General features: G+C 48.2%; 1 protein-coding gene across 1 annotated transcript in view; it reads left to right on the top strand.

Moving 5' to 3' along the window:
* The window catches only part of L3MBTL1 (L3MBTL histone methyl-lysine binding protein 1), a 61,282-nt gene that overhangs the window by 28,392 nt on the left and 5,266 nt on the right, over positions 1-27,624 (top strand). The window contains exons 12-21 of the mRNA XM_084646182.1: positions 3-154; positions 4,437-4,513; positions 5,238-5,323; positions 7,796-7,906; positions 8,465-8,579; positions 9,547-9,646; positions 10,978-11,175; positions 23,213-23,259; positions 25,417-25,574; positions 26,609-26,671. Coding sequence (XP_084502308.1) covers positions 3-154; positions 4,437-4,513; positions 5,238-5,323; positions 7,796-7,906; positions 8,465-8,579; positions 9,547-9,646; positions 10,978-11,175; positions 23,213-23,259; positions 25,417-25,574; positions 26,609-26,671 — 1,107 coding nt within the window. The remainder of the gene's footprint in view (positions 1-2; positions 155-4,436; positions 4,514-5,237; positions 5,324-7,795; positions 7,907-8,464; positions 8,580-9,546; positions 9,647-10,977; positions 11,176-23,212; positions 23,260-25,416; positions 25,575-26,608; positions 26,672-27,624) is intronic.

Here is a 27,624-nt window from a genome sequence, read left to right as displayed (position 1 = left end):
AGAACACCGTTCCCACGGGATTCCAGGTGGGCACGAAACTAGAAGCTGTGGACCGCATGAACCCTTCCTTGATATGCGTTGCCACGGTGACGGATGTGGTGGACAATCGTTTTCTGGTGCACTTTGACAACTGGGATGATACTTATGACTACTGGTAAGAACACTGGCATGACCTTCCAGCACTGCCTCACTGTGCTGCCTCCTGCAGTGACTGATCCTGGATGTTTCCCAGGATGTGGATAATGCACTTGGCCAATTGTCTGGTACTGTCCCGAGGAAGTGAACTTCTTCCTGCAAGGATGAGGAAATGTCAAACCCTAAAGGGACCAAGCAGGCCTAAGTGTTATCGTTCCCCACCGCAGTCCCTTCTAGTCCATGATTCTATGTCTTCTTAAAATAACTCTAAAGACAGGCCTGAACCAAACCCTGGTTCTGAGCCCACCTGAACTTTGAGAAAGTTCAGACCTTGAGCCAAAGTTTGCAGCTGAGCTCAGGCCCATTGTGGATTAATTCTGCACAGTTAAACTCTGCTACAAATGCAGAATCTCGAAGTCCAACATCATAACCAGCAATCTCTGACCCTCTCACCACACCCCCGTCCTGTCACCTGGAGAGCAGCATCATCACAGAAACTTGATGGAATGATGAATATCTGTGGGACACAGTAATACCAGGGTTCAAAATGCATAGGAATGTGCAAAATATATAGGAATGACAGAGTCGGTTGCGCTGGTGGGGGAGTGCCACTGTATGTGAAAGAAAGCACAGAGTTCAATATAGTAAAAATCTTAAATGATTCAAATGGTCCCATAGAATCTCTATGAATAGAAATTCATGAGTATAGCAGTAGAAATCACTGACCACTGCACTGTGACTGAAATGCTCAGGGAGATTAGAGAGGCTACAAAACCAGAAAATCCAATAATAATGGGGGATGTCAACTATCTCATATTGATTGGATACATGTCCCCTCAGGATGGGATGCAGAGAGAAAATTTCTAGGCACCATAAATGACTGCTTCTTGGAGCAGCTAGTCCTGGAACCCACAAGGGGAGAGGCAATTCTTGATTTAGTCCTAAGTGGTGCACATGTTCTGGTCCAAGAGGTGAATGTAGCTGAACCGCTCGGTAATAGTGACTGTAATGTAATTACATTTAACATCCTTGACAGGGGCAAAATACCAAAGAAACCAACCACAGTAGCATTTAACTTAAAAAGGGGGAACTACACAAAAAGGAGGAAGCTAGTTAAATGAAAATTAAAAGAAATAATCATGAGTGAAATGCCTGCAAGCATCATGAAATTATTTAAAAACACCATACTAGAGGCTCAAACTAAATGTATGCCCAAATTAAAAAACAGACAAACAGTAAGAGGACCATAAAAGTGCCACCATGGCTAAACAACAGAGTAGAAGAGGCAGTTAGAGACAAAAAGACATCCTTTAAAAATTGGAAGTCACATCCTACTTAGGAAAATAGAAAGGAGCATAAACTCTGGCAAGTCAAGTGTACAAATATAATTAAGAAGCCCAAAAAATAATTTGAAGGGCAACTAACAAAAGATACTTTAAAAAAATTGCTGTTAGTTTTTGTATGTCAGAAGCAGGAACTCTGCCAAACAAAGAGTGGGGCCACTGGACGATCAAGGTGCTAAAGGAGCACTCAAGGAAGACAAGGCCATTGCGGAGAAGCTAAATGAATTCTTTGCATCCGTCTTCACTGCAGAGGATGTGAGGGAGAGTCCCATACCTGAGCCATTCTTTTAGGTAACAAATCTGAGCCATTGTCCCAGGTTGAGGTGTCAGTAGAGGAAGTTTTGGAACAAATTGATTAAATCAAACACTAATAAGTCACCAGGACCAGATGGTATTCACCCAAGAGTTCTGAAGGAACGCAAATATGAAATTGCAGAACTACTAACTGTGGTATGTAACCTATCATTTAGATCAGCCTCTGTACCAGATGATGGGAGGATAGCTAATGTAATGCTGATTTGTTTTTTTAAAAAGGATCAAAAGGCGATCCTGGCAATGTTAGGATAATAAGCCTAACTTCAGTAACAGGCAAATTAGTTGAATCTATAGGAAAGAACAGAATTATCTCACACATAGATGAACACAGTAGGCTGGGGAAGAGTCAACACAGCTTTTGTAAAGGGAAATCAGGCCTCACCAATCTACTAGAATTCTTTGAGGGGTCAACAAACGTGTGAGCAAGGGTGATTCAGTGGATATAATATACTTGGACTTTCAGAAAGCCTTTGATAAGGTCCCACACCAAATGCTCTTTAGCGAAGTAAGCAATCATGGGATAAGAGGGGAAGGTCCTCTCATGGGTCAGTAACTGGTTAAAAGATAGGAAACAAAGAGTAGGAATAAATGGTCAGTTTTCACAGTGGAGAGAGGTCAATAGCAGGTTCCCCCAAAGATCAGTACTGGGACCTGAGCTGTTCAACATATTCATAAATTATCTGAAAAAATGGGTAAACAGTGAGGTGGCAAAATGTGCAGACAATACAAAATTACCCAAATTAGTGAAGTCTAAAGCTGACTGCAAAGAATTACAAGGGGATATCACAAAATTGGGTGACTGGGCAACAAAAAAGGCAGATGAAATTCAATGTTAGTAAGTGCAAAACAGTGCACACTGAAAACATAATCCCAACTATACATATAAAATGATGGGTCTAAAACAGCTGTTACAGCTCAGGAAAGAGATCTTGGAGTCACCGTGGATAGTTCTCTGAAAACATCCACTCACTGTGCAGCAACAGTCAAAAAAGCTAACAATGTTAGGAACCATTAGGAAAGGGATAGATAATAAAACAGAAAATATCTTAATGCCACTATATAAATCCATGATATGCCCACACCTTGAATACTGCATGCAGTTCTGGTCACCTCATCTCAAAAAAGATATATTGGAAAAGGTACAGAGAAGGGCAACAAAAATGATTAGTGGTATGGAACAGCTTCCACATGAGGAGAGATTAATAAAACCGGGACTTTTCATTTTAGAAAAGAGATTACTAAGAGGGGGATATGATAGAAGTCTATAAAATCATGACTGGTGTGAAGAAAGTAAATAAGGAAATGTTATTTACTCCTTCTCCTAACACATGAACTCGGAGTCCCCAAATGAAATTAATAGGCAGCAGGTTTAAAACAACATAAGGAAGTATTTCTTCACACAATGCATAGTCAATCTGAGGAACTCATTGCTGGGGGATGTTGTGAAGGCCAAAAAGCATAGGAGGGTTCAAAAAAGAACTAGGTAAGTTCATGGAGGATAGGTCCATCAAGAGCTATTAGCCAAGATGGTCATGGACATGACCCCATGTTCTGGGTGTCCCTAAACCTCTGACTGCCAGAAGCTGGGACTGGATGAGAGGGGATGCATCACTCAATAATTGCCAAGTTCTGTTCACTCTTTCTGAAGCATCTGGCTCCGATCGCTGTCAGAAGGCAGGATACTGGACTAGATGGACTATTGGTCTGACCCAGTAGAGCCATTCTTATGTTCTTAATATTACACCAATTTCTTTGTTTCAAAGCACTGAGAGGGAATGTTCAGCCATTACGCCCACCTCTCATCTGTTATCCAGAAGATGTTCCAGGCATGTCCCCTTTAGCAAGGGAGTACTCTGTTCGTGCCCTGTCTGTGGGAGAAGGAAAGGTTGCTGTCCTTCCTTTTAAAACACTCAGGTTTTTTTATTTTGTTTGGATTGTGATTCTCTGCAGAGCTCCAAGCCAACGGTGCCCAAATTTTGTCCAGCTGAGGCCTATTCTAGGGTCTAGGAACTGCCCCCACAGAACAGACAATGAAACAGATTTCCGCCATGCCACTCTTGTCTGTAATACGGAGGTGGGACCTGTGGAGACTATAGGTGCCAGTGTGCTGTGCTCCACGGGGATCTGAGTGAACGGTCCAGGACTGGCCTCAAGCCCCACACACTATTTAGCCCCGTGGACCACCTCACTCTGAAACTTCACGGGCTGGCCCTGTCTTCCTCTCCAGTAGTAAAGGGGCAGGGAATAATTCACTCCTTTGCCTCTCCCAGCAGTGGGACCACAGGAGTAGCGAGACCTGACTTGCACACAGGCTCATTGTGAAACTCAGGGCTTCATTTATTTCCCCCTCGGAAATTTGGGGCCCCATATATTGTAGCTCTGACCCTGCCAGGACTTGCAGTCATAGGGGCTGCTCCTCTCTGTTGAGGAGGAGGCTGTGTTGTAGAATGCTTAGGTTGGCACATGGCTATTAGGCCGTGCTCTGGCCACCAGTGTGTTGTGCTGTCCCAGCTGGTGCCACCCCTGTGGCAGGACACCTGCCCTGTCTCCTGAGGTCCTGTGCGCTGCCATGGAGCGATCATGGGCATGCCCTGGTTGTGACTGTACCTGCATCCCCCATGAACGTGTATGTGTGTGCTGCAGGTGCGACCCCAGCAGTCCGTACATCCACCCAGTCGGCTGGTGTCAGGCACATGGGAAACCCCTCACGCCTCCTCAAGGTGAGTACGCAGCCAGAGTCCGTATCCCAGGCTGTCGCTGGCTTCCGTGAGCTGAACCCTAGAGAACTCCCACTGTGGTATATTAAGCACACTTGGGACGTCGCGCTAACGCCCTGACTTAGCTGAAGGCTGGGGGAGTTTTGCTTCAGTAATAAGGAACTCAGGATTTTACCCATGGGAGTTTTTTTAAAATAAGGACAGGCCTTGAGGCTGCTGCCAGCAATCCCTCATGTGTTATTTCTCACTTTCCCAACACAGAACACACCCAGCTCCTTCTAAGGATTCTGGGTAGTGTAGTCCAGCAGGCATTTCCTGTACCAAGAAGTACTATAATGAGAAATACCACTAGAGGGCACTCAAAACACCATGTTTTACCCTCCCGCCACAGCCAGCTGGAGCAAGGGGAAGGGGAGGAGCTGAAAAAACCCTGCCCTGGATTTATCTGTGATAGCCCACGTGCAGTGTGCTGGTTCTGTCAGGCCTGTCAGTGAGTTAAAGGAGAGCCCAAGCTGTCGGACGCTGGCACAGGTGTCACTCACTAACATGTCCCCTCCCAGAAGTGGACTTTGGGGTGCAGAAGGAATTGGCACACATCCAGGAGTTTCCAGAGTTCGCTCCGGTACCAGTGCGGACCAAATGTTGCACTGGTCCCTTGCGGGAGCAGGGAATTGTGAGACACCCCCAGAGGAGAAGCCACTCAACCTGCCCATGTTTTCCTGTCCAGACTATCCTGATCCTGACAGCTTCAACTGGGAAAAATACCTGATGGAAACCGGAGCATCTGCAGTGCCAGCTTGGGCCTTTAAAGTGGTGAGTGCTGGGGCCTGGCCCTGCTGCTGGCTCTGCCGGTGCAGTCACGAGCCAGTGGGCACTGGGCTTCTGGAGAGACTGCCATTCCCATGTGGGTCTTTAAAGTGGCATCTGACATAGGCACTCCCTCATATAGAGTCTCAGCCATGCTGGCATGGGCCATTAAAGCAGGGGTGCTGGGCCCGGGCCCCCTGCAGACACTGGATTTGAATTCACGCTCCAGATCTCGTATTTGGAAACTGGGCCTGTGCCTTGTGAGGTTTGCCTGGTGGGCTGAGTCACAGAAACCATTGCCACATGGTTCCCCACCTACAGTGTGATATCCCCAGCAAGCCAGACTGCCTAACTAGGCCTGTGTTTGGGCTTTGCTTTCTCTCCAAAGGCTATGAACAATGTAACTGCTAGCAGTCACAAGTTACCACCCAGCTTTTTCTAAGCAAGCCCATTTATTCTTAATGTGGGAGCATTATAGAGAAAACATATTAAAAACAATAGAAGTTCCTATATCCATGCTAAAAGCTTACCAGAGATCACCCATCAATCTTATGGAGTCTCAGGAGGCCAAAGTCCATCCAACCCTTGCTGGGAAGGATTGGGGCCCGCTTGGACAGAGGGTCCTGTTCATTCCCTGGGTCAGAAAGAAGGCCCTGAGTCTTGGATAAACAGCCTGCATTTATCCAAGTCCTTTCTCTGTTGGTCTCTGGATATTCCACTTTGACCCAGTATTTGTGAGCCTCTCCAGGTGGTGGCAGCTCTCTGGAAGTGTAACAACCTGAGTGAATTGGCCCAATCACCCCTCTCTGTTGTTAGTTCCTGGAGGACTGTGGCCCCCCTCCTCCGTGGAATTACAGACTATCGCTGTCCCACAATGATACTGTGACACCCTGCTGGGGTTCTCAAAACTGTGAGCTACTATGTCACCCTCTCAGCCTCAGTAACTGAGAGTTTTGCTGCTGCTAAGCTATGTGTCAGCTCCCTGCCAAACCAGGTTGTCTGCCCTGCCAGCAAACAATTCAGGTCTCTGCAAGTCCAAACCTTTCCTAGCAGGAAACAATCAGTGAATTCCAATTCCCAAGTTCTTCAGAGACGTCTTTCTGCAGTGCACAGCCCCTTCTCACTGTAACACTCTCAAAACCTTGTCAAGTTCACTGCTCCTTTCAAGAGACAGTACAAAGCAGCTTATTAAGGTAACTGGAGTTGACAGATCCTTTGCTCCAATCGCAGCACTGCGTTGGCTTACAGTAAAAGTAAAACAAGTTTATTAACACAAGGACAGAGGTTTCCGTGTTACCAAGTAGAAGGCATTGAGACAGAAAGGGTTACAAACAAAAGTAAAAACACACCCCTAAGATTGAATCTTGGCTTAACCAACTAGAGTCTTTTTGTTCAAAGAAGTTTTTATCTTCACAGTGATTCTTCCAGCATGGCTGGCCTGTTCTTTAGCCACACACGGCGCTCAAAGCACTTGGTGTCTTTGACTCCTCTGGTGAAGGATAACTATGGGGTTTTCTCCGCTCCTTTTTATAGTCCAGTAAACCATTGTAATGTATTCTTTGAAAAGTAAACCCAGATACCTTTCTCTCTCCTGCAGGGGTGTAGACACCATGTTGTCTTCTCCCACACTTGTTAGCTTGATAGCTTTTGTTTACTTTAGATATAATTTGTACCTTCATTGTCTGTGCCTGACAACCAGGCTGGTCAGACAGGCAAATACACATTCCTTTCTCTAGGGCAGACTGGGCGTATGCAGTGCTTGTCAAACACATTTTAAGAACCTAGTTTTAGCACATATTTATGACTCTTTGTACATACCCCATACATACACCACACAACAGTGTTACCAGTTTGTATGTGGTACCTCATGTGACATCTTTTAGATACAGGTTTTGACAACAGCGTTTTAGGTGCAGTAAGCATGTCAGGCCTGAGGAGAGTTGCTGATGCAGAGTAGTGAACCACCAATGGCCCTCTGTCACAGATACATAATGCAGTACGATTTCCCAGAGATATTGCAGGAAATTGCCATTGTCCTCTCTGTTCACCTCATTAAGCTCTGAGGCCTCTAAAACCAGAAGGTCTGTGGCTGTGGGCTGGCTTACACTGAAAAGCTACGTCTCTCTGGGATGTGAAAAATCCACACTCCTGAGTGATGTAGTTAAGCCAACCTAACTCCCATTGACCTAGCTACTGCCTCTCAGGGAGGTGGAATACCTACAGCAATGGTGACCCCTTTCTGTCTACAGCGTGTGGTAAGTGTAGTTGTAGCTGTGGCCCTTTAGTTTTTTTAAGTGTAGACGTAGCCTGTGATGGCAAGTGTGTTGGAGAGGAGCAGGGGGCGATGAGAGCTCCGTGATGGATGTGGCAGACCCCACCCACAAGGAGGGAGGGTTTGGGGGAGGTATACACAGAGTGAGAGTGAAGGAAATAGGAGCTTGTGGGCTGTCCTTTGACCCTCTGCACTCTCTGCCCCAGCGGCCACCCCACAGCTTTCTGGCCAACATGAAGCTGGAGGCGGTGGACAGGCGGACTCCCTCCCTCATCCGCGTGGCCAGCGTGGAGGACGTGGAGGATTACCGGATAAAGGTGGGTTTCCTGCTTTCTGCTTGGTGCCTGTGCTTAACTGCCCCTGTAGCTTGCTCCTGCCCACCCCCATCTTATAGTGACTGATAGAAAGATTTCAGTGCAAAATACATGTGTGTGTGTGTGCGTGGGCCAGCCAACCAGCTCGCTTGCCCCCTTCCCCCCCCATGGGGAATCTGGGGCTTTTCTCTTCCCAGGAGCAGACCCAGATTAAGGCACCACCACATGAGGACCTCTGTGACCCTGCTCCCATCCCTCCTTGGTGTGGCAGCAAGTTTAGGATGAATGGGGGCAGTTCACACCTCTTGGAGTGATTGTTTCAGGCTCTCTGCAGACTCTGGGGCACATCTGTTACACTGGGTACATTTTCATCATCCAAGAGGCTAGAAATGAAAGCTGATATTCTGATATTCTCACATGACTCCAGGAGCTGGGGCCCGGAGCACAGCCCTCCAGTGCCTCTGTTTTAATCCCACCCTGCCAAGAAGTCCACGTGGGTTTAATACTCATTAGAGAGGGACTGTGATGGTTAAACAGTGACCTGTCACCTTGTCTCCTCAGGTCCATTTTGATGGCTGGAGTCATGTCTACGATTTCTGGATCGATGCGGATCATCCGGATATCCACCCCGTGGGATGGTGCTCAAAAACTGGACACCCGCTGCAGCCTCCTCTCAGTAAGTACCGGTGCCGATGCCAGTGTTGTCACCGCGGCCCCATCCTGCTGGCGCTGTGCCTGAGGCCTCGCCCTGGGGGTGTTTGCTCTGACATCACCTGCCCGGTAAGTGCTAGAACCTGTAGCCACCCTGTGCTGTCCCTGCCCCCTGGGCCAGTGAGCACACTGACGCCGTGAGCAGTGCAGGAATACCCCCTCCCCAGCGCGATGCCAGCAGAGCGGGGCTGGTATCTGAACAGACACCAGCTCCACCCACTGTGCACCCCTCTCAATGGGAGCTGGCACCAGCATGCCACACGGCAAATCTCATAGGCCCACACCGCCCTGTGATGGCAGTGGGTGTTTTGTCAATGGACCGAATCTGCAGTGGTGCCATTGAAGTCAATGGACTTACTCCAGCATTACACCACTGTCAGTGAGAGCAGAATCTGGACCGTTGGCTCCAATGGAAACAAGATCAAGCCCTCCGTGTGTATTGGTCCCTGCGCTGATCCCAGCAGGTTTTTATTTTTACCGCCAGTAGCAGTAACAACCCTTGGCACCTCCACACCCAGCAGATCTGCTCCCTGCGTGCCTGCAACCTGTCAGTTGGCTCTGGGGCAGACCCTGGGCACAGCTCCCTGAGCTCGGTGTGAGTCCCAGCAGAGGAGGGAGCGAAGGATTGGGCCCAGATGGGGGTTCGGTACTCTCAGCACTGCACAGATAGCACCACTAGGGGCTGTGAGGCCTGGGATCTTTTGCAGAGCTAAGAGCTGTCTCAGCTGCAGGCTGGCCGCCAGAAGCAGGGAAAGCCCTGGCTGGAGTTCCAGAGGAGTGCTCCAACTTGCAGAGCCAGCAGTCTTTAAAATCAGCTTGTTCACCAAGCACCTATGGTGGGAAGTGCTGGCACCTGGCAGCTTCGTTGCTAGCCTGAGGTAGCAGTTGGGTCTCCGAACCCATGACCACATCCTGTCTCTCGTTTGCTCTAGGGCCAAAGGAACCAGCCGCTTCTGCCCACGGGGGCTGCCCTACCTTGGGTTGCAAGAGCATCCCTCATACCAAAGGCTCCAAGTACAGCTTTCACCACAGGTGAGCTCCCCACAGGCAGCCCAGGGGTCAGTCCAGGGCTCCTGCTCTGCTGCTGCAGGAGGCTGCAGCCCAGCTGGGCCGGCAGCGGGCCGTGGGAGCAGCAACTGGGGGCTCTTCTGTGCAGCTGCAGACCTGTGCCCCGTGGAGCCCCTCAGAGCTCAGAAGCCCCCACCTGGCTATGGGTCCCCTGGGCTCCAGATCCACGAGCCCACAGATCCACCTGACCCCTCCCACCCAGCTGGCAGCCCTCCCTTCCATCCCACTTGGTGCTACCCCAGCTTAAGGCAACCCCTTCTCTCCTCCTTCTGGGCCCAGAGAAACAAGAGCAGACAGACCCCGTAGCTGCAGGGAGCAGGGGTAGCATGTGCTAAATTAACCCCCCCGGGTGTGTATTCCATGTGCTGGACCTGCCCCCGTCTGCTGCTGGAAGCCCACATACAGTGGAGAAGCCTAGTGGGGCTGGAAAAGCCCCGTGTGCACTGGGAATCCCACCAGTGGCAGCCTCATGGTCCTGCACCCTGCCAGGCAGCTTTAGGTACCACATCATATCTGTAGCCTGGCTGATGAGGCAGGGCATTACTGGGGAGCTTAGCCGTCTGTTGCAGAAGCTGAAATCAGTGAGCACTATAAAGCACTGTAGGTTTATTGAGATGTAGCAATAAACTTCCTTATGCCCTTTCAAATGGTCTTCTGGCCCATTCTCCTGGGACTTCTAAGAGGCTCCCATTGAATCAGGAATGGTGGGAGCCCGGCCCCTGCACTGCAGCATAGAACCAGAGCAGCGGGAGAGGTATGCTGCAAAGCCACAAGTCGTGAGGAACTCAGATCTTCCAGCCCCTGAGGATTTCCCTAGCCCCAGCCCATTAGCTGATCCCCTGAGACCTCGCCCCTGCTCACTCCGCTGGCTTTGGAGCCTAAGGAGTTGTCTGGGTAGTGGGGAGGAGTAGAGATGGTATGACCCCCTGGTGCCTGTGACCTGCTCAGCGAGTGCCGTGCAGTGCCAGGGTATTCCCATGGGAAGTGTGATACTGTTAATGAGGCATGGGGGTTATTTCAGCCTGTGCAGGCTACAGGGGACCTGTCAGTTAAGCAGCATGCCCATGTGACTGGAGTCCTGAGGGATTTGTGCAGGGAACTTTGCCCTTCTTATCCGTCAAGCACACTCTGAGTGCCCAGGGCTGAGGCTGTTTGGTGGGGCAGAGATGGGGTAACGAGCAGCATGGGGAGCAGCAGGGCTCCTGTCTTGTGCTCTGCCCATCTCTCTCCAGGGCTGGTCCCCATTTAAAGTGCCTCTTCTGAGTATAACTCCCCACTTACCCTCTGTTCTCCAGGAAGTGTCCAACACCAGGCTGTGACGGCTCCGGACACGTGACAGGGAGATTCACGGCTCACTACTGCCTCTCAGGGTGCCCCTTGGCAGAGAAGAACCAGGGGAGGCTCAAGGCCGATCTCTCAGACACTGAGGCCTCAGCCCGCAAGAGGAACCTGATCGGCTTCTCTCAGCGAAAGAAATCCCGACACCACGGAAGGTAGGGAGAGCGCAGAAAAGAAGCCTGGCCCAGCGGAACAGACAGCCTCGCACAGAGGAGCGTTTGTGTGACCCCCTGGTTTAGTGAGACTTTGTCCTGCTCTGTGGCTGGCCAACAGAGAATGGCCACCTGCCTGAACCAAACTGTACCATAGAATCTCTGTGGATAATAATTCCATGCTCGAATAATAAGAATATAGCAGTAGGGATATATTACCAAACACTTGACCAGGATGGTGATAGTAACTGTGAAATGCTCAGGGAGTTTAGAGAGGCTATTAAAATAAAAAACTCAGTAATAATGGGGGATTTCAGCTATCCCCATATTGACTGGGTACATGTCACTTCAGGATGGGATGCAGAGATAAAGTTTCTTGACACCTTAAATGACGGCTTCTTGGAGCAGCTAGTCCTGGAACCCACAAGAGGACTGGCAATTCTTGATTTAGTCCTAAGTGGAGCACAGGATCAGGTCCAAGTGGTGAATATAGCTGGACCGCTTAGTAATAGTGACCATAATATAGTTAAATTTAACATCCCTGTGGTGGGGAAAAAACCCACAGCGACCCAATATGTAGCATTTAATTTCAGAAAGGGGAACTACACAAAAATGAGGAGGTTAGTGAAACAGAAATTAAAAGGTACAGCACCAAAAGTAAAATTCCTGCAAGCTGCATGGATACCTTTTAAAGACACCATAATAGAGGCTCAACTTAAATGTATACCCCAAATTAAAAAAAACATAGTAAGAGAACCAAAAAAGAGCCACTGTGGCTAAACAACAAAGTAAAAGAAGCAGTGAGAGGCAAAAAGGCAACCTTTAAAAGTGGAAGTTAAATTATAGTGAGGAAAATAGAAAGGAGCATAAACTCTGGCAAACGAAGTGTAAAAATATAATTAGGAAGGCCAAAAAAGAATTTGAAGAACAGCTGAAGACTCAAAAATTAATAGCAAAAATGTTTTTAAGTACATCAGAAGCAGGAAGTCTGCTAAACAACCAGCGGAGCCACTGGACGATCGAGATGCTAAAGGAGCGAGCACGCAAGGATGATAAGGCCATTGCAGAGAGACTAAATGAATTCTTTGCATCCGTCTTCACAGTTGAGGATGTGAGGGAGATTCCCAGACCTGAGCCATTCTTTTTAGGTGACAAATCTGAGGAACTGTCCCAGATTAAGGTGTCATTGGAGGAGGTTTTGGAACAAATTGATAAATTAAACAGTAATAAGTCACCAGGACCAGATGGTATTCACCCAAGAGTTCTGAAGGAACTCAAATGTGAAATTGCAGAACTATTAACTGTTGTTTGTAACCTATCATTTAAATTAGCGTCTGTACCAAATGACTGGAGGATAGCTAATGTGATACCAATTTTTAAAAAGGGCTCCAGAGGCGATCCCAGCAATAACAGGCTAGTAAGCTAGACTTCAGTATTGGACAAACTAGTTGAAACTATAATAAAGAACAAAATTTTCAGACACATAGATGAATATAACTTGTTGGAGAAGAGTCAACTTGTTGGGGAAGAGTCAACATGCTTTTTGTAAAGGGAAATCATGCCTCCCAATCTACTGGAATTCATTGAAGGGGTCAACAAGCATGTGGACAAGGGGGATACAGTGGATATAGTGTACTTAGATTTTCAGAAAGCCTTTGACAAGGTCCCTCACCAAAGGCTCTTAAGCAAAGTAAACTGTCATGGGATAAGAGGGAAGGTCCTCTCGTGGATTGGTAACTGGTTAAAAGATAGGAAACAAAGGGTGAGAATAAATGGTCAGTTTTCAGAATGGAGGGGTAAATAGTGGTGTCCCCCAGGGGTCTGTTCTGGGACTAGTCCTATTCAACATATTCATAAATGATCTGGAAAAAGGGGTAAACAGTGAGGTGGCAAAAGTTGCAGATGATACAGAATTACTCAAGATAGTTAAATCCCAGGCAGACTGTGAAGAGCTACAAAAGGATCTCTCAAAACTGGGTGATTGGGCAACAAAATGGCAGATGAAATTCCATGTTGATAAATGCAAAGTAATGCACATTGGAAAGCATAATCCCAACTATACATATAAAATGATGGGGTCTAAATTAGCTGTTACCACTCAAGAAAGAGATCTTGGAGTCATTGTGGATAGTTCTCTGAAAACATTTACTCAATGTGCAGCGGCAGTCAAAAAAGCGAACAGAATGTTAGGAATCATTAAGAAAGGGATAGATAATAAGGCATAAAATATCATATTACCTCTATGTAAATCCATAGTACACCCACATCTTGAATACTGCGTGCAGGTGTGGTTGCCCCATTTCTAAAAAGATATATTGGAATTGGAAAAGGTTCGGAAAAGGGCAACAAAAATGATTAGGCGTATGGAACGGCTGCCATATGAGGAGAGATTAACAAGACTGGGACTTTTCAGCTTGGAAAAGAGATGACCAAGAGGGGATATGATAGAGGTCTATAAAATCATGATTGATGTGGAGAAAGTAAATGAGGAAGTGTTATTTACTTTTTCTCATAACACACGAACCAGGGGTCACCAAATGAAATGAATAGGCAGCAGGTTTAAAACAAATAAAAGGAAGTATTTCTTCACACAATACACAGTCAACCTGTGGAACTCTTTGCCAGAGGATGTTGTGAAGGCCAAGACTATAACAGAGTTCAAAAAAGAACTAGATACATTCATGGAGGATCGGTCCATCAATGGCTATTAGCCAGGATGAGTAGGGATGGTATCCCTAGCCTCTGTTTGCCAGAAGCTGGGAGTGGGCAACAGGGAATGGAGCACTTGATGATTACCTGTTTTGTTCATTCCCTCTGGGGCACCTGGCATTGGCCACTGTTGAAAGACAGAATACTGGGCTAGATGGTCTGACCCAGTATGACTATTCTGATATTTTTATGTTGCTCTTATGAGAGGCAGCACAGCCCACTGGACAAGGCACTGGGCTGAGTGATGGGTTCTATCCCTGGCTTTGCTGGTGACTTTGGGCACCTCTATGTGCTTCAGTTTCTCCTCCTGCTCTTTGTCTGTTTCATCTGCTTTGACTGGCAACTCTTTTGGGCAGGGACTCCCTCCCGCAGTGCGTTTGTACGGACTGTGGGGTCCTCCCCTCAGGTGGGGCTTTAGGGAGCTATTGTAATGCTGCTCCTGACTAATGGAGTTAGTCCTTTAGCTCAGGGGGGAGAAAACTATGCTTTGGAGTTAGGCTATGTCTACATTTGCATGCCTCCCTGGATCATAGTCCAGGTACCGCTAGCACATGTACCCGTGCCGAGTGACCACATGTGCCGAGCGTGAGTGTATTCTGTGCACAGGCATATACTGGCATCCACATGGCCCTTTTTCAGTATGCGATGATAGCACTACTATTGCAGGGGTGAAGGACAGGAGACATTTTGGGAAACTGCCTTGCTGGTACTGTATGCTGCCTTCACACGTTTGGCATCAGCAGCTCCCAGTTATCTCTCCCTTCTGCCTAACTGCACTGAAGAAATGAAGGAAGTCTATGAAGATATTGTTCTGCTCCTGCTGACAAAAGTTCATGTAGTCCAGTACTGGCTATTGGACAGAATGTGTCCAGAAAAATTGAAGACGATAGATAGATACATAGGTGACTGAGAGGGTGAAGGAAAATCCACTTGGTCCCATAGAATAGTTGTATTGAATGGCAGGATAGCAATGGAATGCCCATGAGTGGGCTACTGCTTCTGGTCCCGGAGAACCAGCACAATGTGGTGGGACCACATTGTTTTGGAAACCTGGGATGATGACCAGTGGCTGCAGAACTTCCGAATGAAGAAGCAGAGCTTCATGGAGTTGTACAAGGAGCTCACACCCACCTTCCACTGCCAGACCTCTCATTTTCAGAAAACCATACCAGTACAGAAGCGGGTGACTATTGCCCTTTTGTAAGCTGACGACACCTGCCAGCTATCGTTCAGTTGTAAAAGAGTCTGGAGTTGGGAAGTCACCTGTCAGGGTGGTGATTTTACAGGTTTGCCAAGATAGCAATACTATAATCTACACACAGGCAGTTGCCATAACCAAAGTCCCTGAAATTATAGTGGGATTTCAGAGGAGGAGGTTTCTGAAATGTGCAGGGGCCATTAATGGAACACATCCCAGTCCTTTGACCACCAAAAAGGGTCAGTGAATACGTGAACCATAAAGGTTACTATTCACAATTCTCCAAGGCTTAGTGGAAGACCAACGTTGGACTCACGGGAAAGGTTCACGACACAAGGATGCTCTGGAGATCGGAATTGTACCATGGGGAGAAGAAGGGACTCTATTCCCCTGAAACAATGTGCTTCTTTCCCCCCATTCCTCATGTACCTGCTTCTAATGTGGCTCAGGAAGCTGTACCCCAACGTTTCCAATCCAAGAAAAAGGAAATTCAACTGTAGACTGAGTAGCTGCAGAATGATGGTGGAGTGCACCCTTGGGCAGCTGAAAGCTCGTTGGCGGTGCCTGCAAACCTGTCTGGATGCCAATGAAGCCAACACAGTTTGCATTATCATAGAGTGCTGTGCCTAGCATAACGTGAGGCCAAAGGGGAATACTTCCAGAACAAGTGGGCACAGGACAGATCTGGCTCACAAAGCCTGTACAGGCAGCTGGCACCCACCTATGTGCACACTGCTCCTAGTTCCTGGCGGGCAAAGAAAATTCATGATGCTGTTTGCTTGTACATTGGGGATCAGCATAGAGCCAGAAGGTGACTTGGGACTGGGCCGAGGGACACTATTGTGATGCTATGGCGCTGCTGGAAAAGCTCAGTAGAGCATTGCCACATACTGGTATTTTGACATACCTTGGTGGATTGGGATCCCCTGCAGCTGATAGTGACTAACTGAAAGCAGAAAATTGGGTGAGGGCGCTCACGGTTAACACCTCTGGCTGTGGTTTTGTGCTGCAGAGAATGTAATCATTGAGCAATGTTTTGTTCTATGTCCCGGTGCTTAATGGGGAGTAATTAAGCATTGTTAAAGTCGTTTGAAAACAGTTCTGTATGGGTTTTGGGAGGGGCTTCACACATTTCTTCTTCACAATGTTTTCTGACACCATTGCTCACAGTACTTATCCAGTGCTATGCACGAGCACACACATGGCTGCCAGTGGTGACGATTTGTTGGAGGGTGGGGATGGAGGGTGGTAAAAGCTCTGTTCAGTGTCATGTATCTTCACTGTTCATTTCCTTTTGTATTGTCTATTAAATCATTAACTAAAACACCTTTTATGGCTGTTAATTTATGTTCTGGTTTTCATTCCGGTGCTTTGGACAGCAATAGTTATTTCACAGCTTAGGTCATTGCCCTTGAACTGTGTTGTGGTTGTTTTTTGTTTTAACATTAGGAAATACATGGCTGTGGGGGGCGGGGGGGGGAAGAGTGGCGGGGACAGCATTCATTGTATTTCTTTGGCACCACACACTTAAAGAAGTCACCAGTCATGTGCTGTGAATCCTGCTGAGCCATCCCTAACGTGTGGGAAATATCATGTTTGATCATACTCGGAAAGCAAGGTGCACACGTGAGTGATATGAACAGTAACTTTTGCTTGCAAACATACATCGAATGTAGGGTTAAAACAGTTTGTAACAGTAACAAATTAATCAGAAATAGGTAAAATCTCCTGCAAGGGGGCAAACATCAGTGTCTATGGGCGTCTCTTTCCCCTCCCCCTGACAAGGAGGGAACGGCTGCACAATATCATGTGGGGGGACAAACAGGGACGTCTCCTGCATGGGGTTGGGGGACTGAATGCAGGCTGGGCTACAGGGACTGGATCAGGCTCATGGTTCCCCTCCTGCTTGCTCTCGGGGTTCCCCTGTGAGAGGGTTTGGGTGTCAGTGGAGGATGTTGTGCCACATGTCCAGCACACTCCTCCCTGTCAGGGGCAGCTGGGATTCACCACCTCAGCAGCAGCCTGGGTGGCAGATGGAGGAGGAGTGCTGCCTGTTCCTGAGAGGAGCAGCAGCCAGGGTGGCAGGTCCCAAAAGCTTTCCCCCACCAGTTGTACCCGTGGCCGTATGAGTGCGTGGTCCCATTCTCCCTGGGCATTGCTCCCCCTCCGTGAACTGATTTGTCTGTGCCTCCTCCCGCCTAAGAGCCTGCTCCTCCCTTGCACAAAGAACTCGAAGAGCTGCTGACACCTTCTGTCAGTGCCAATGAGCAGGTCCTCCAGGGTCCTTCTCTCCCTGCCTCTGCTCCTCCTGCTGGAACGGGCTCCCTATAGAATGTCCTGGCACATCAAAGACAAGGACAGCGTCCCATTTCATTTCTCCTTTTGAAGGAGCCTCCAGAATCCCCCCACATCTTGTAGCTCTGCTGCCGAAGGCCACAATATTGATACTTGTAAGGATCCCAGGAACGCTACTGTCACAGCCTCCTTCCGTCAGACAGCGTTTGCAGCCCACGAGGAAGGAGCTGAGGGCAGAAATGTTAAGATTACCTGCAGTACTGTTGTTCAAATTGACAGTGCAACAATGGGCTGGTTGGGGTGGGGTTTGGTTCCTTTCAGGGGTTACGTTCCTAGTTACCTCTTTTCCTCTTTAATGGCTGGCCATCATCTGGAGAATTTAGCAGCATTCAAGACACTGGAATGGAAAAGAGAGAAGGGGCTTTTCAGTCTCGTGGAGGAAACCTGGCCATCTGTGACAGAGAGATGCTTCTGTTAATGGTCACCCCTCTACATAATGCTGAGTGGAGGAGTCTGGTGAGCTCCAAAGGTGGACCAAGCACATTTGTCCTGCCACTAAATCTGAAGAACCACCTTGAATTTCTGCTACACCAGAATTTTTCTGAATTATGCTTAAAGGCCTGGGAGGCAATTGACTGACTGCATTCTCAGGTAGCAGATTGAGCTCCCATGGAAGAGGAAAGAGAACCACAGAAAACATCCATCCAACCCCTAACCTTCTCACCTTGCCAGCAAGTCCGGCCCCTGTGTCCAGCAAACACCATTGAAAGGCGCAGGGAAACAGTTGCAAGTGTATATTCTTCCCTAAACTTTTGGATTAACACTGCATGCCAGTTGCCTCTCCACTGCTGAGGGACAGGACGCTGTGTTTGTGGAACCACAAGAGCAGATGCTTCACCCACTCGTGCTTCTCCTGGCTACTTCAGAGAGACTTTGCATGAGGAGTTAGAGTAACAGCCGTGTTAGTCTGTATTCGCAAAAAGAAAAGGAGTACTTGTGGCACCTTAGAGACTAAACAAATTGGTTAGTCTCTAAGGTGCCGCAAGTACTCCTTTTCTTTTTGCATGAGGAGAGACCTGGGAACAGTAATAAATATTTGCAATGGACACAGGGAGAATGGACCGCTTTGACTTTCCTCGGTCAGACAAATGGTTCCTTTTCCCTTCCTGGACCTAGGCGGGCCACCACCCAAGCCACCAACCACCCCACCCCCTTCTGCACGACACCCATTTGCAAGAGGGAAAGAGAGAGGGAGGGGTGTTTTGGAGGTCTTTGAGCAATCATAAATGTCATAAAACTGTTCTGTTCCCTTCCCCCTCAGTCCACGTGGCCCAGGGACTATCGCCGTTCAGAGTGCTGACTGAGAAATGCACAGACACGGGGCACAGTGACTGCTTGTTAATAATCTGTTAGAGCTCCCACTACATGCTTTAACTGGTTCATGGCATTTCAGTAAAATCGTTGATTTGCAGCTGTGCCTCGTTCCGGAGCCATATGGGGTGCAGCAGGACAGATGAGGGGCCGCCTTCAGGCATGTGTTTCTGGAGCAAGAGGGGATATTTCCAGGGAGCGTGGGGATTTATTCGCAAAAGGAAAAGGAGGACTTGTGGCACCTTTAGAGACTAACCAATTTATCTGAGCATGAGCTTTCGTGAGCTACAGCTCACTTCTGCAGTTTCCACAGTATGCATCTGATGAAGACATTATATACACAGGTTTCAGAGTAGCAGCCGTGTTAGTCTGTATCCGCAAAAAGAAAAGGAGGACTTGTGGCACCTTAGAGACTAACCAATTTATTTGAGCATAAGCTTTCGTGAGCTACACCTCACTTCATCGGATGTTTCCACAGTATGCATCCGATGAAGTGAGCTGTAGCTCACGAAAGCTTATGCTCAGATAAATTGGTTAATCTCTAAGGTGCCACAAGTCCTCCTTTTCTTTTTATTATATACACAGAGACCATGAAACAATACCTCCTCCCACCCCACTCTCCTGCTGGTAATAGCTTATCTAAAGTGATCACTCTCCTTACAATGTGTATGACAATCAAGTTGGGCCATTTCCAGCACAAATCCAGGTTTTCTCACCCTCACCCTCCGCCTCCCCACCCCCCAAACTCACTCTCCTGCTGGTAATAGCCCATCCAAAGTGACCACTCTCTTTACAATGTGTATGATAATCAAGGTGGGCCATTTCCAGCACAAATCCAGGTTTTCTCACCCCACACAAACTCACTCTCCTGCTGGCAATAGCTCATCCAAACTGACCACTGTCCTTACAATGTGTATGATAATCAAGGTGGGCCATTTCCAGCATAAATCCAAGTTTAACCAGAACGTCTGAGGGGGGGGGTGTTAGGAAAAAACAAGGGGAAATAGGCTACCTTGCATAATGACTTAGCCACTCCCAGTCTCTATTTAAGCCTAAATTAATAGTATCCAATTTGCAAATGAATTCCAGTTCAGCAGTTTCTCGCTGGAGTCTGGATTTGAAGTTTTTTTGTTTTAAGATAGTGACTTTCATGTCTGTAATTGCTTGATCAGAGAGATTGAAGTGTTCTCCGACTGGTTTATGAATGTTATAATTCTTGACATCTGATTTGTGTCCATTTATTCTTTTGCGTAGAGACTGTCCAGTTTGACCAGTGTACATGGCAGAGGGGCCTTGCTGGCACATGATGGCATATATCACATTGGTGGATGTGCAGGTGAACGAGCCTCTGATAGTGTGGCTGATGTTATTAGGCCCTGTGATGGTGTCCCCTGAATAGATATGTGGGCAGAGTTGGCAACGGGCTTTGTTGCAAGGATAGGTTCCTGGGTTAGTGGTTCTGTTGTGTGGTATGTGGTTGTTGGTGAGTATTTGCTTCAGGTTGGGGGGCTGTCTGTAGGCAAGGACTGGCCTGTCTCCCAAGATTTGTGAGAGTGTTGGGTCATCCTTTAGGATAGGTTGTAGATCCTTAATAATGCGTTGGAGGGGTTTTAGTTGGGGGCTGAAGGTGACGGCTAGTGCTGTTCTGTTATTTTCTTTGTTAGGCCTGTCCTGTAGTAGGTGACTTCTGGGAACTCTTCTGGCTCTATCAATCTGTTTCTTCACTTCCGCAGGTGGGTATTGTAGTTGTAAGAATGCTTGATAGAGATCTTGTAGGTGTTTGTCTCTGTCTGAGGGGTTGGAGCAAATGCGGTTGTATCGCAGAGCTTGGCTGTAGACGATGGATCGTGTGGTGTGGTCAGGGTGAAAGCTGGAGGCGTGTAGGTAGGAATAGCGGTCAGTAGGTTTCCGGTATAGGGTGGTGTTTATGTGACCATTGTTTATTAGCAATAAACTGTCGTGTCCAGGAAGTGGATCTCTTGTGTGGACTGGACCAGGCTGAGGTTGATGGTGGGATGGAAATTGTTGAAATCATGGTGGAATTCCTCAAGGGCTTTTTTTCCATGGGTCCAGATGATGAAGATGTCATCAATATAGCGCAAGTAGAGTAGGGGCATTAGGGGACGAGAGTTGAGGAAGCATTGTTCTAAATCAGCCATAAAAATGTTGGCATACTGTGGGGCCATGCGGGTACCCATAGCATTGCCGCTGATCTGAAGTTATACATTGTCCCCAAATGTAAAATAGTTATCGGTAAGGACAAAGTCCAGCCACCAGGTTAGCCATGACATTATCGGGGATAGTGTTCTTGACGGCTTGTAGTCCATCTTTGTGTGGAATGTTGGTGTAGAGGGCTTCTACATCCATAGTGGCCAGGATGGTGTTATCAGGAAGATCACCGATGGATTGTAGTTTCCTCAGGAAGTCAGTGGTGTCTCAAAGGTAGCTGGGAGTGCTGGTAGCGTAGGGCCTGAGGAGGGAGTCTACATAGCAAGACAATCCTGCTGTCAGGGTGCCAATGCCTGAGATGGTGGGGCGCCCAGGATTTCCAGGTTTATGGATCTTGGGTAGTAGATAGAATATCCCAGGTCAGGGTTCCAGGGGTCTGTCTGTGCGGATTTGATCTTGTGCTTTTTCAGAAAGTTTCTTGAGCAAATGCTGTAGTTGCTTTTGGTAACTGTCAGTGGGATCAGAGGGTAATGGCTTGTAGAAAGTGGTGTTGGAGAGCTGCCGAGCAGCCTCTTGTTCATATTCCGACCTATCATGATGACAACAGCACCTCCTTTGTCAGCCTTCTTGATTATGATGTCAGAGTTGTTTCTGAGGCTGTGGATGGCATTGTGTTCTGCACAGCTGAGGTTATGGGGCAAGTGATGCTGCTTTTCCACAATTTCAGCCCGTGCACGTCGGCGGAAGCACTCTATGTAGAAGTCCAGTCTGCTGTTTCGACCTTCAGGAGGTGTCCACCTAGAATCCTTCTTTTTGTAATGTTGGTAGGGAGGCCTCTGTGGATTAGTATGTTGTTCAGAGGTATTTTGGAAATATTCCTTGAGTCGGAGACGTCGAAAATAGGATTCTAGGTCACCACAGAACTGTATCATGTTCGTGGGGGTGGAGGGGCAGAAGGAGAGGCCCCGAGATAGGACAGCTGCTTCTGCTGGGCTGAGAGTATAGTTGGATAGCTATTACCAGCAGGAGAGTGGGGTGGGAGGAGGTATTGTTTCATGGTCTCTGTGTATATAATGTCTTCTGCAGTTTCCACAGTATGCATCCGATGAAGTGAGCTGTAGCTCATGAAAGCTTATGCTCAAATAAATTGGTTAGTCTCTAAGGTGCCACAAGTACTCCTTTTCTTTTTGCGAATACAGACTAACACGGCTGTTACTCTGAAACCTGGGGATTTATTGTAATTTACCAGCCTCAGATTCTGGTTCCTTTCATGGCTCGGGGTCCCCCTCAGGCTGCTCAGGGGTCAAGGTGCAGAATCCCACAATCCTGTTCCTCCAGGTCTCCGGGACTTCCCCCGTGGTCCCTGCTGCCTCATTGCCTTGCCCCTCATCAGCTTCCCATTGTCTGAGGCCAGCAAAGCTGAGGAGGGGTCATGATTCAGTTCAGGCTCACTTCTCACAGACCCGGAGAGCACCCGGGCCAGCTCATCATAGCAGAGTCATGTGTTAGGGCCTCTCCTGGAGCAATTGTTGGAGTCCTTCACCCTTCAGTACAGGAGCCTGAGGGGCTTCATGTGCTCCTGGCACTGGGATGGAGTTTGGTGAATGCCGCCTCCGTGAAACCTTCCAGTAGAGGTGTGTGTTCCTGCTGATCCGGGTGAAGTCGTGGAGGGCGGTGTACTCTGACCACACATTGATCAGCACCCGCGTGTGCTCTGCAGACCATATTGCAGCTCTTGGAGCATAAGCCATGGTTGCCGGTGCTAATTAATACAATTTGAGGGAGAACTCATCTTAAGAGCTCAGCGCAGGTTGCTACTACCGCTGGCAACGGAGTTAGGGATCTTTAGATTTGGGAAAGGGTGAAGCAGCAAAGGTATCAATCCATGGTGGGAATGGGGCTGGTGGACCTGGTACACACCCCTTGTCCATGTGCACACTGGGCTGTAGAACAGGTCTGGGGCCATGCCACAGCACTGTCATGTACACACCCAGACTCCCCATTCGTGTTAGCTTTCCTGCACTACACTGTCCTTCAGGAACCTGCTTCAGATGTGGACAATAGCGGGTTATGGCACAACAGTGCACATATAACCGTTATAATCACAAGTGTAGACATAGCCTTAGAAGTCCTTGGTTCGATACCTGCTAAGGGATTTGTACTGCGGTCGGTCATTTGACGGTGCTGTCCTCGCTGTGCCGACAGGTGGTTCAGTTAATGAACACACGCTGGTTCCTACAGCACCTCTGAAATGGTAAAGCAGACAGCTTGCAAATAAATCCTCTCTCATCTTTCTAGAGGGCGACCTCCAAAGTATCGGAAGATCCAGCAGGAAGACTTCCAAAGTAAGCAGCTTTTCCCCATGCTGCTGTCTTTTCATGGAGTGGAGAGGGTCAGGGTGGCCCCAGGGCTTGGGAAGGGGTTAGAAAGATTTTGACCCCAATATCACCAGATTGGCCCAGGTCAGCAGCAAGCCTCAACACTGAAGGCTCTTTGGTGGCCTCTGTGCAATGAGTTGGTGAGCACTGGTCCATTTCCTGGTGGGCAGGTTGCATCACCAACAACAAAAAATCCAGCACTGTTGGCAGTCTCAGCTGAGAGGCCAAAGAATGAGCCACCCTCATGGCTAGAGCCCAGGCGGCGGGGCTGAGCAAGGCACATTGGCAAAGCAGTCTGGAGACGCTGCCACTGGGGCTGCTCCTGCTATCCCTGTTCTGTGGATGCAGAAAGCTTCGCTCTGCAGGGCTGCCAACCAGGCACTTGCCCAAGCAGTATGTTCATTCCAAGTCAGCAGGAGAGACTGGGAAGGATCCTGTGCTGAACCCGTGGGGGTGGCCTTGGAATGGCTGGTGTGCCTTGGCTGGACGGCCCTGGGATTGGAAATAGAGACCAAAGTGAAGATCAGGATGTGGGGCCAGGTCCGCAGGTGATGTAAATGGACATAGCTGTCCATGACTTCAGTGGGGCTACCCTGATTTCTACCAATGAAGAATGTGGCTCCTTCTGCATGTATACTGATTGTGAAATGCAACCCCGCACCTTGTAGCAGTGCCCCTTCACTGTAGTTGGCTGACATGAATGCTTACTGGCATCTTTGAATATATTCCCCGTCCAGCTCTTTTCTTTCCCTCTTTCTGCCCTGCAATCCCCCCTCTTACCACCAGAGGGTTTGCCGATATTTCAGCATCTGACCAATATATCCAAATGTAGTGGAATGTTTTTTTAATCTTTCATGCCACAACCTGCAAGCTAATTCCATGCCATCCCTTTGTGCATTATCACTGTGAGCAGAATGAGCTGCTAAGTGGCCACTAGGGGACAATAGCAGCTTTTACAGCAAGAGCTGATCTGACAATGGCCATGCTTAGAGCCCTCCTCCAGAATTCTGAATGAGTGAAACAAATGAGATCACTGAACTCAGGAAAGTCCTTAGTAAACTCGTTTAGTGAGGGAAGAGACCAACCTTGGTAAAAAATTAAAGGGACAGAGTTCGGCATGAAATTCAGCTTTGGTTTGAAATGAAAGTTGGTGGGTGGGTGTTTGCAAAACGGACTGTTGAACAGAAGGGTTTTCATAATTAACAAAAAAAAATTCACGAAACCAACTTTTTGAATGAAACATACCCCTGCCTCATGCTGGGAACCTACAACACAACAGCCAGGGGCTAGTGCAGGAAAAGCAGAAAGTGACACCAGCTATAAACAGAAAGTGAAACAGTCTAGTGTCACAGCCCAAATCTACTGTAAGTAAAATGCAAAAGGTAAATCAGATCTTTAAATTCTTCTCAGTTTAACTAATGGTAACCCAAGTAAGGAGAGAGAGAGAGAGATATAAATTGTCCTTACATATGTACTTATAAAATATATGTACCTCTTGTAATAGAGGGACATGATCAAGTTGAATAAGCGCAGTTTGTTCTGCATTAACTATTGCTAAATAGAGTTTTTTCTCTCTGATACAGCATAACCTCAATCATGTCATGATAGATTTCCAGTGCTACTGTAGCCATACTGGTCTCAGGATATTAGAAAGACAAAGTGGGTCAGGTAATATCTTTTATTGGACCAACTTCTGTTGGTGAAAGAAACAAGCTTTTGAGCTTACACAGAGCTCTTCTTCAGGCTTGGGGTACCTTTCCCAGACCTGAAGAAGAGCTCTGTGTAAGCTCAAAAATTTGTTTCTTTCACCAACAGAAGTTGGCCCAATAAAAGATATTATCTGATCCACTTTGTCTCTCTAATAAAAAAGACACCATCACAATAGAAATCTTGATCATATCTCTTTATTCTGACATGGTTGAGGTTCTGCTGTATCGGAGAAGAATGCCGTCTGTTTAGCAATAGTTAGCACACTGTTCTTATCTGATACCTGAAACCCCTCCAGCTTCTGCCTTCAGCCCCAATGCCTCCTCAGCACTTCTTTCAGGCATTGTAGGACCTTCAGGATGAGGCTGGATTTCCTTGGCCCTCCACCTTGTGTAACATTTTGAATTTCTTTGCCAGCTATTTCCTCGGACAATATGCACCAGTCCCTCTTCATGTCGGCCTTATCTGCTCACCCTGACCGCTCCCTGTCCCTCTGTTGGGAGCAACACTGCAAACTCCTGCCAGGGGTGGCTGGCATCACAGCAGCTACTGTGGCCAAGTGGACCATTGATGAGGTGAGGGGGTTTCAGGGAGGGCTGATAAAGCAGAGAAAAATGTAGAACAACATGAAAGAAATATAGGGTCAGATTTCCAAAGGCAGATGTGCAGATCCCCCAGTGCACATGGCTCATTGTGTGCACAGGCCCTCCCTGGCATGCTCACGCGCTGTGGTTCGTGTCAGGGTTAGGAGACGGCGAGGGTGTCCTTTTCCCCCGGGAGGGAATCAGGGAGGGTTGCCAGTGGGAGTTGTACAGGTTCCGCAGCCTCCGATTCCTCCCAGCTCTCTGCTCCCTGTGAACCACTCATCTTACAGACTCAGTCTCGCTGCCCCCACTCATCCCAGCCACTGGTCTGATTGAGAGGTACCGCTCTTCTCATGTGATGAGCAGTTTTCAGCTTGGCTAGAACCTGTCGCTTGAGGCTGTGCAAGGACATGGCCAGCAGCCAGCTATTTACTTATTTATTTTATTACACATTTTCCAATAAATCAGTTTGTTTTTTTCTTTTTTTCTTTTTCTTTTTGGTAAGTGACAACTTAAAGTCGAAACATAAACCTCAAATCAGCAGAGAAAGAGCCAAGAGTCAATCCCAACCCCTTCCTATACACAGTTCTATCTGAGCTCCTTATTAACGCCTGCTGCTTTTGATAAACACTGCCGTACTCCTCCACCCAGCCACTCTCGGACACTCTCGCCATGCTGCCTCGCATTGCGCTCTGTTGTCAGAGATCTAAGGCCTTGGCCCCAAATGCTCCAGGGCTCATTGTTTCGTGAGTGTATTTGTGAGGTACCTGCTGTCATGTGTTGCCTTTCTGTGGACAGCAGGCATCTCCACTCAAGTATGCTAGAATAAAAGGTTCTTTGCATCCCGTTCGACCCATGGGTTATACAGAAAGCAGCAGATCTTGGCTGGAGCAGGGCATGCAGAATTCTGGAGACTCCTAGCTCTGTGGCATGTCCTCTTAGACCCTGAAAAGGGAGCTCTGCTGGTGGAATTTCAGGCAGGCTAATTCCCTGGTTCTGTGTTTCCCTCCTTGTCTCTTCCGAAGGTCTTTAGCTTTGTTCAGACGCTAACAGGTTGCGAGGACCAAGCCAAACTCTTCAAAGATGAGGTAAGGGGAATGGGGCTCAGTGCGTCGGTGAGGGGAACAAAGGAAGCCCATTTGCAGTTGGAGGGGGGTGGGAGAACAGGCTGCCTACATGGTTTCCTGCCACCAGCCTTTGGGACTCTGCCCTGTTGCTGTTAAAGCAACAGTCCTTGAGAGCATTTGTTTGGGATAGCACCAGCGGCCGATTACAGCAGAACCCACTGATAGTGACCTCAGACGTCTGTCTGACTATCGTGCACATAAGGCACCTCATGGATCTATTCAGATATAGTCAATAGATAGATCTGGTGACACTCCACGTATGGGGCAAGTCTAGTCCCCTGTGAATGGGGTCTTGGGGTAGGAGAGCTCCAAGGGGTCTGTGGGGGAGCAGAAGCAGAGCTGCTCTGTAGGCAGTGCTGCAGCCTTCTCCCAAAAGGCCGATGGGTCTGCTTAGTCCCAGGTCCACCACCCCCTCCCTCAGTTCCTGTTGCTGGATCTCTGTTACTGGGGATTACGTGCCCAGCTGGAGTCCCACATCCCAGGCTGTGTTTGCAGCTCCAGTGGTTGCAAAGATTTTGACCCACACACGGAGCACGTCTGACCCAGACTCGTTGGCAGAGAGAATTACTCAGACACTTGTGCAGAGCTGCTGGGGCCGGTTGACTCTGGATGCTTCGGTTGCTAGAAGCACCCCACCCTGTCTAGTAGATAGCTGCATTTTTACCTTCTGTGGCACCATTTTCCATTGCCACTTACCAGCCTCCTAGTGTGATGTGGCTGGGGAGGAGGCTGGGCTTTTCACTGAGAAGAGGCAGGATCATATGTCCCGTGCTTGTAACATCCCTAGCTAGTCCATCCCAAGAGCCACCTTTGAAGGGCATGAAGGGCTTTGAAGGGCATGCTTCTTGTTTGAGCACACAGCCCTGAGGGATGGGAGTGGGGATGGGCAGCTCTGGAATCCAGATTTCCCGTGA

The sequence above is a fragment of the Lepidochelys olivacea genome, assembly GCF_965140295.1.
Source record: "Lepidochelys olivacea isolate rLepOli2 genome assembly, chromosome: 13".
NCBI classification, from domain to species: domain Eukaryota; kingdom Metazoa; phylum Chordata; order Testudines; family Cheloniidae; genus Lepidochelys; species Lepidochelys olivacea.
Note: the sequence above shows the minus strand (reverse complement) of the source record. Positions and strands in the feature narration are given on the sequence as shown.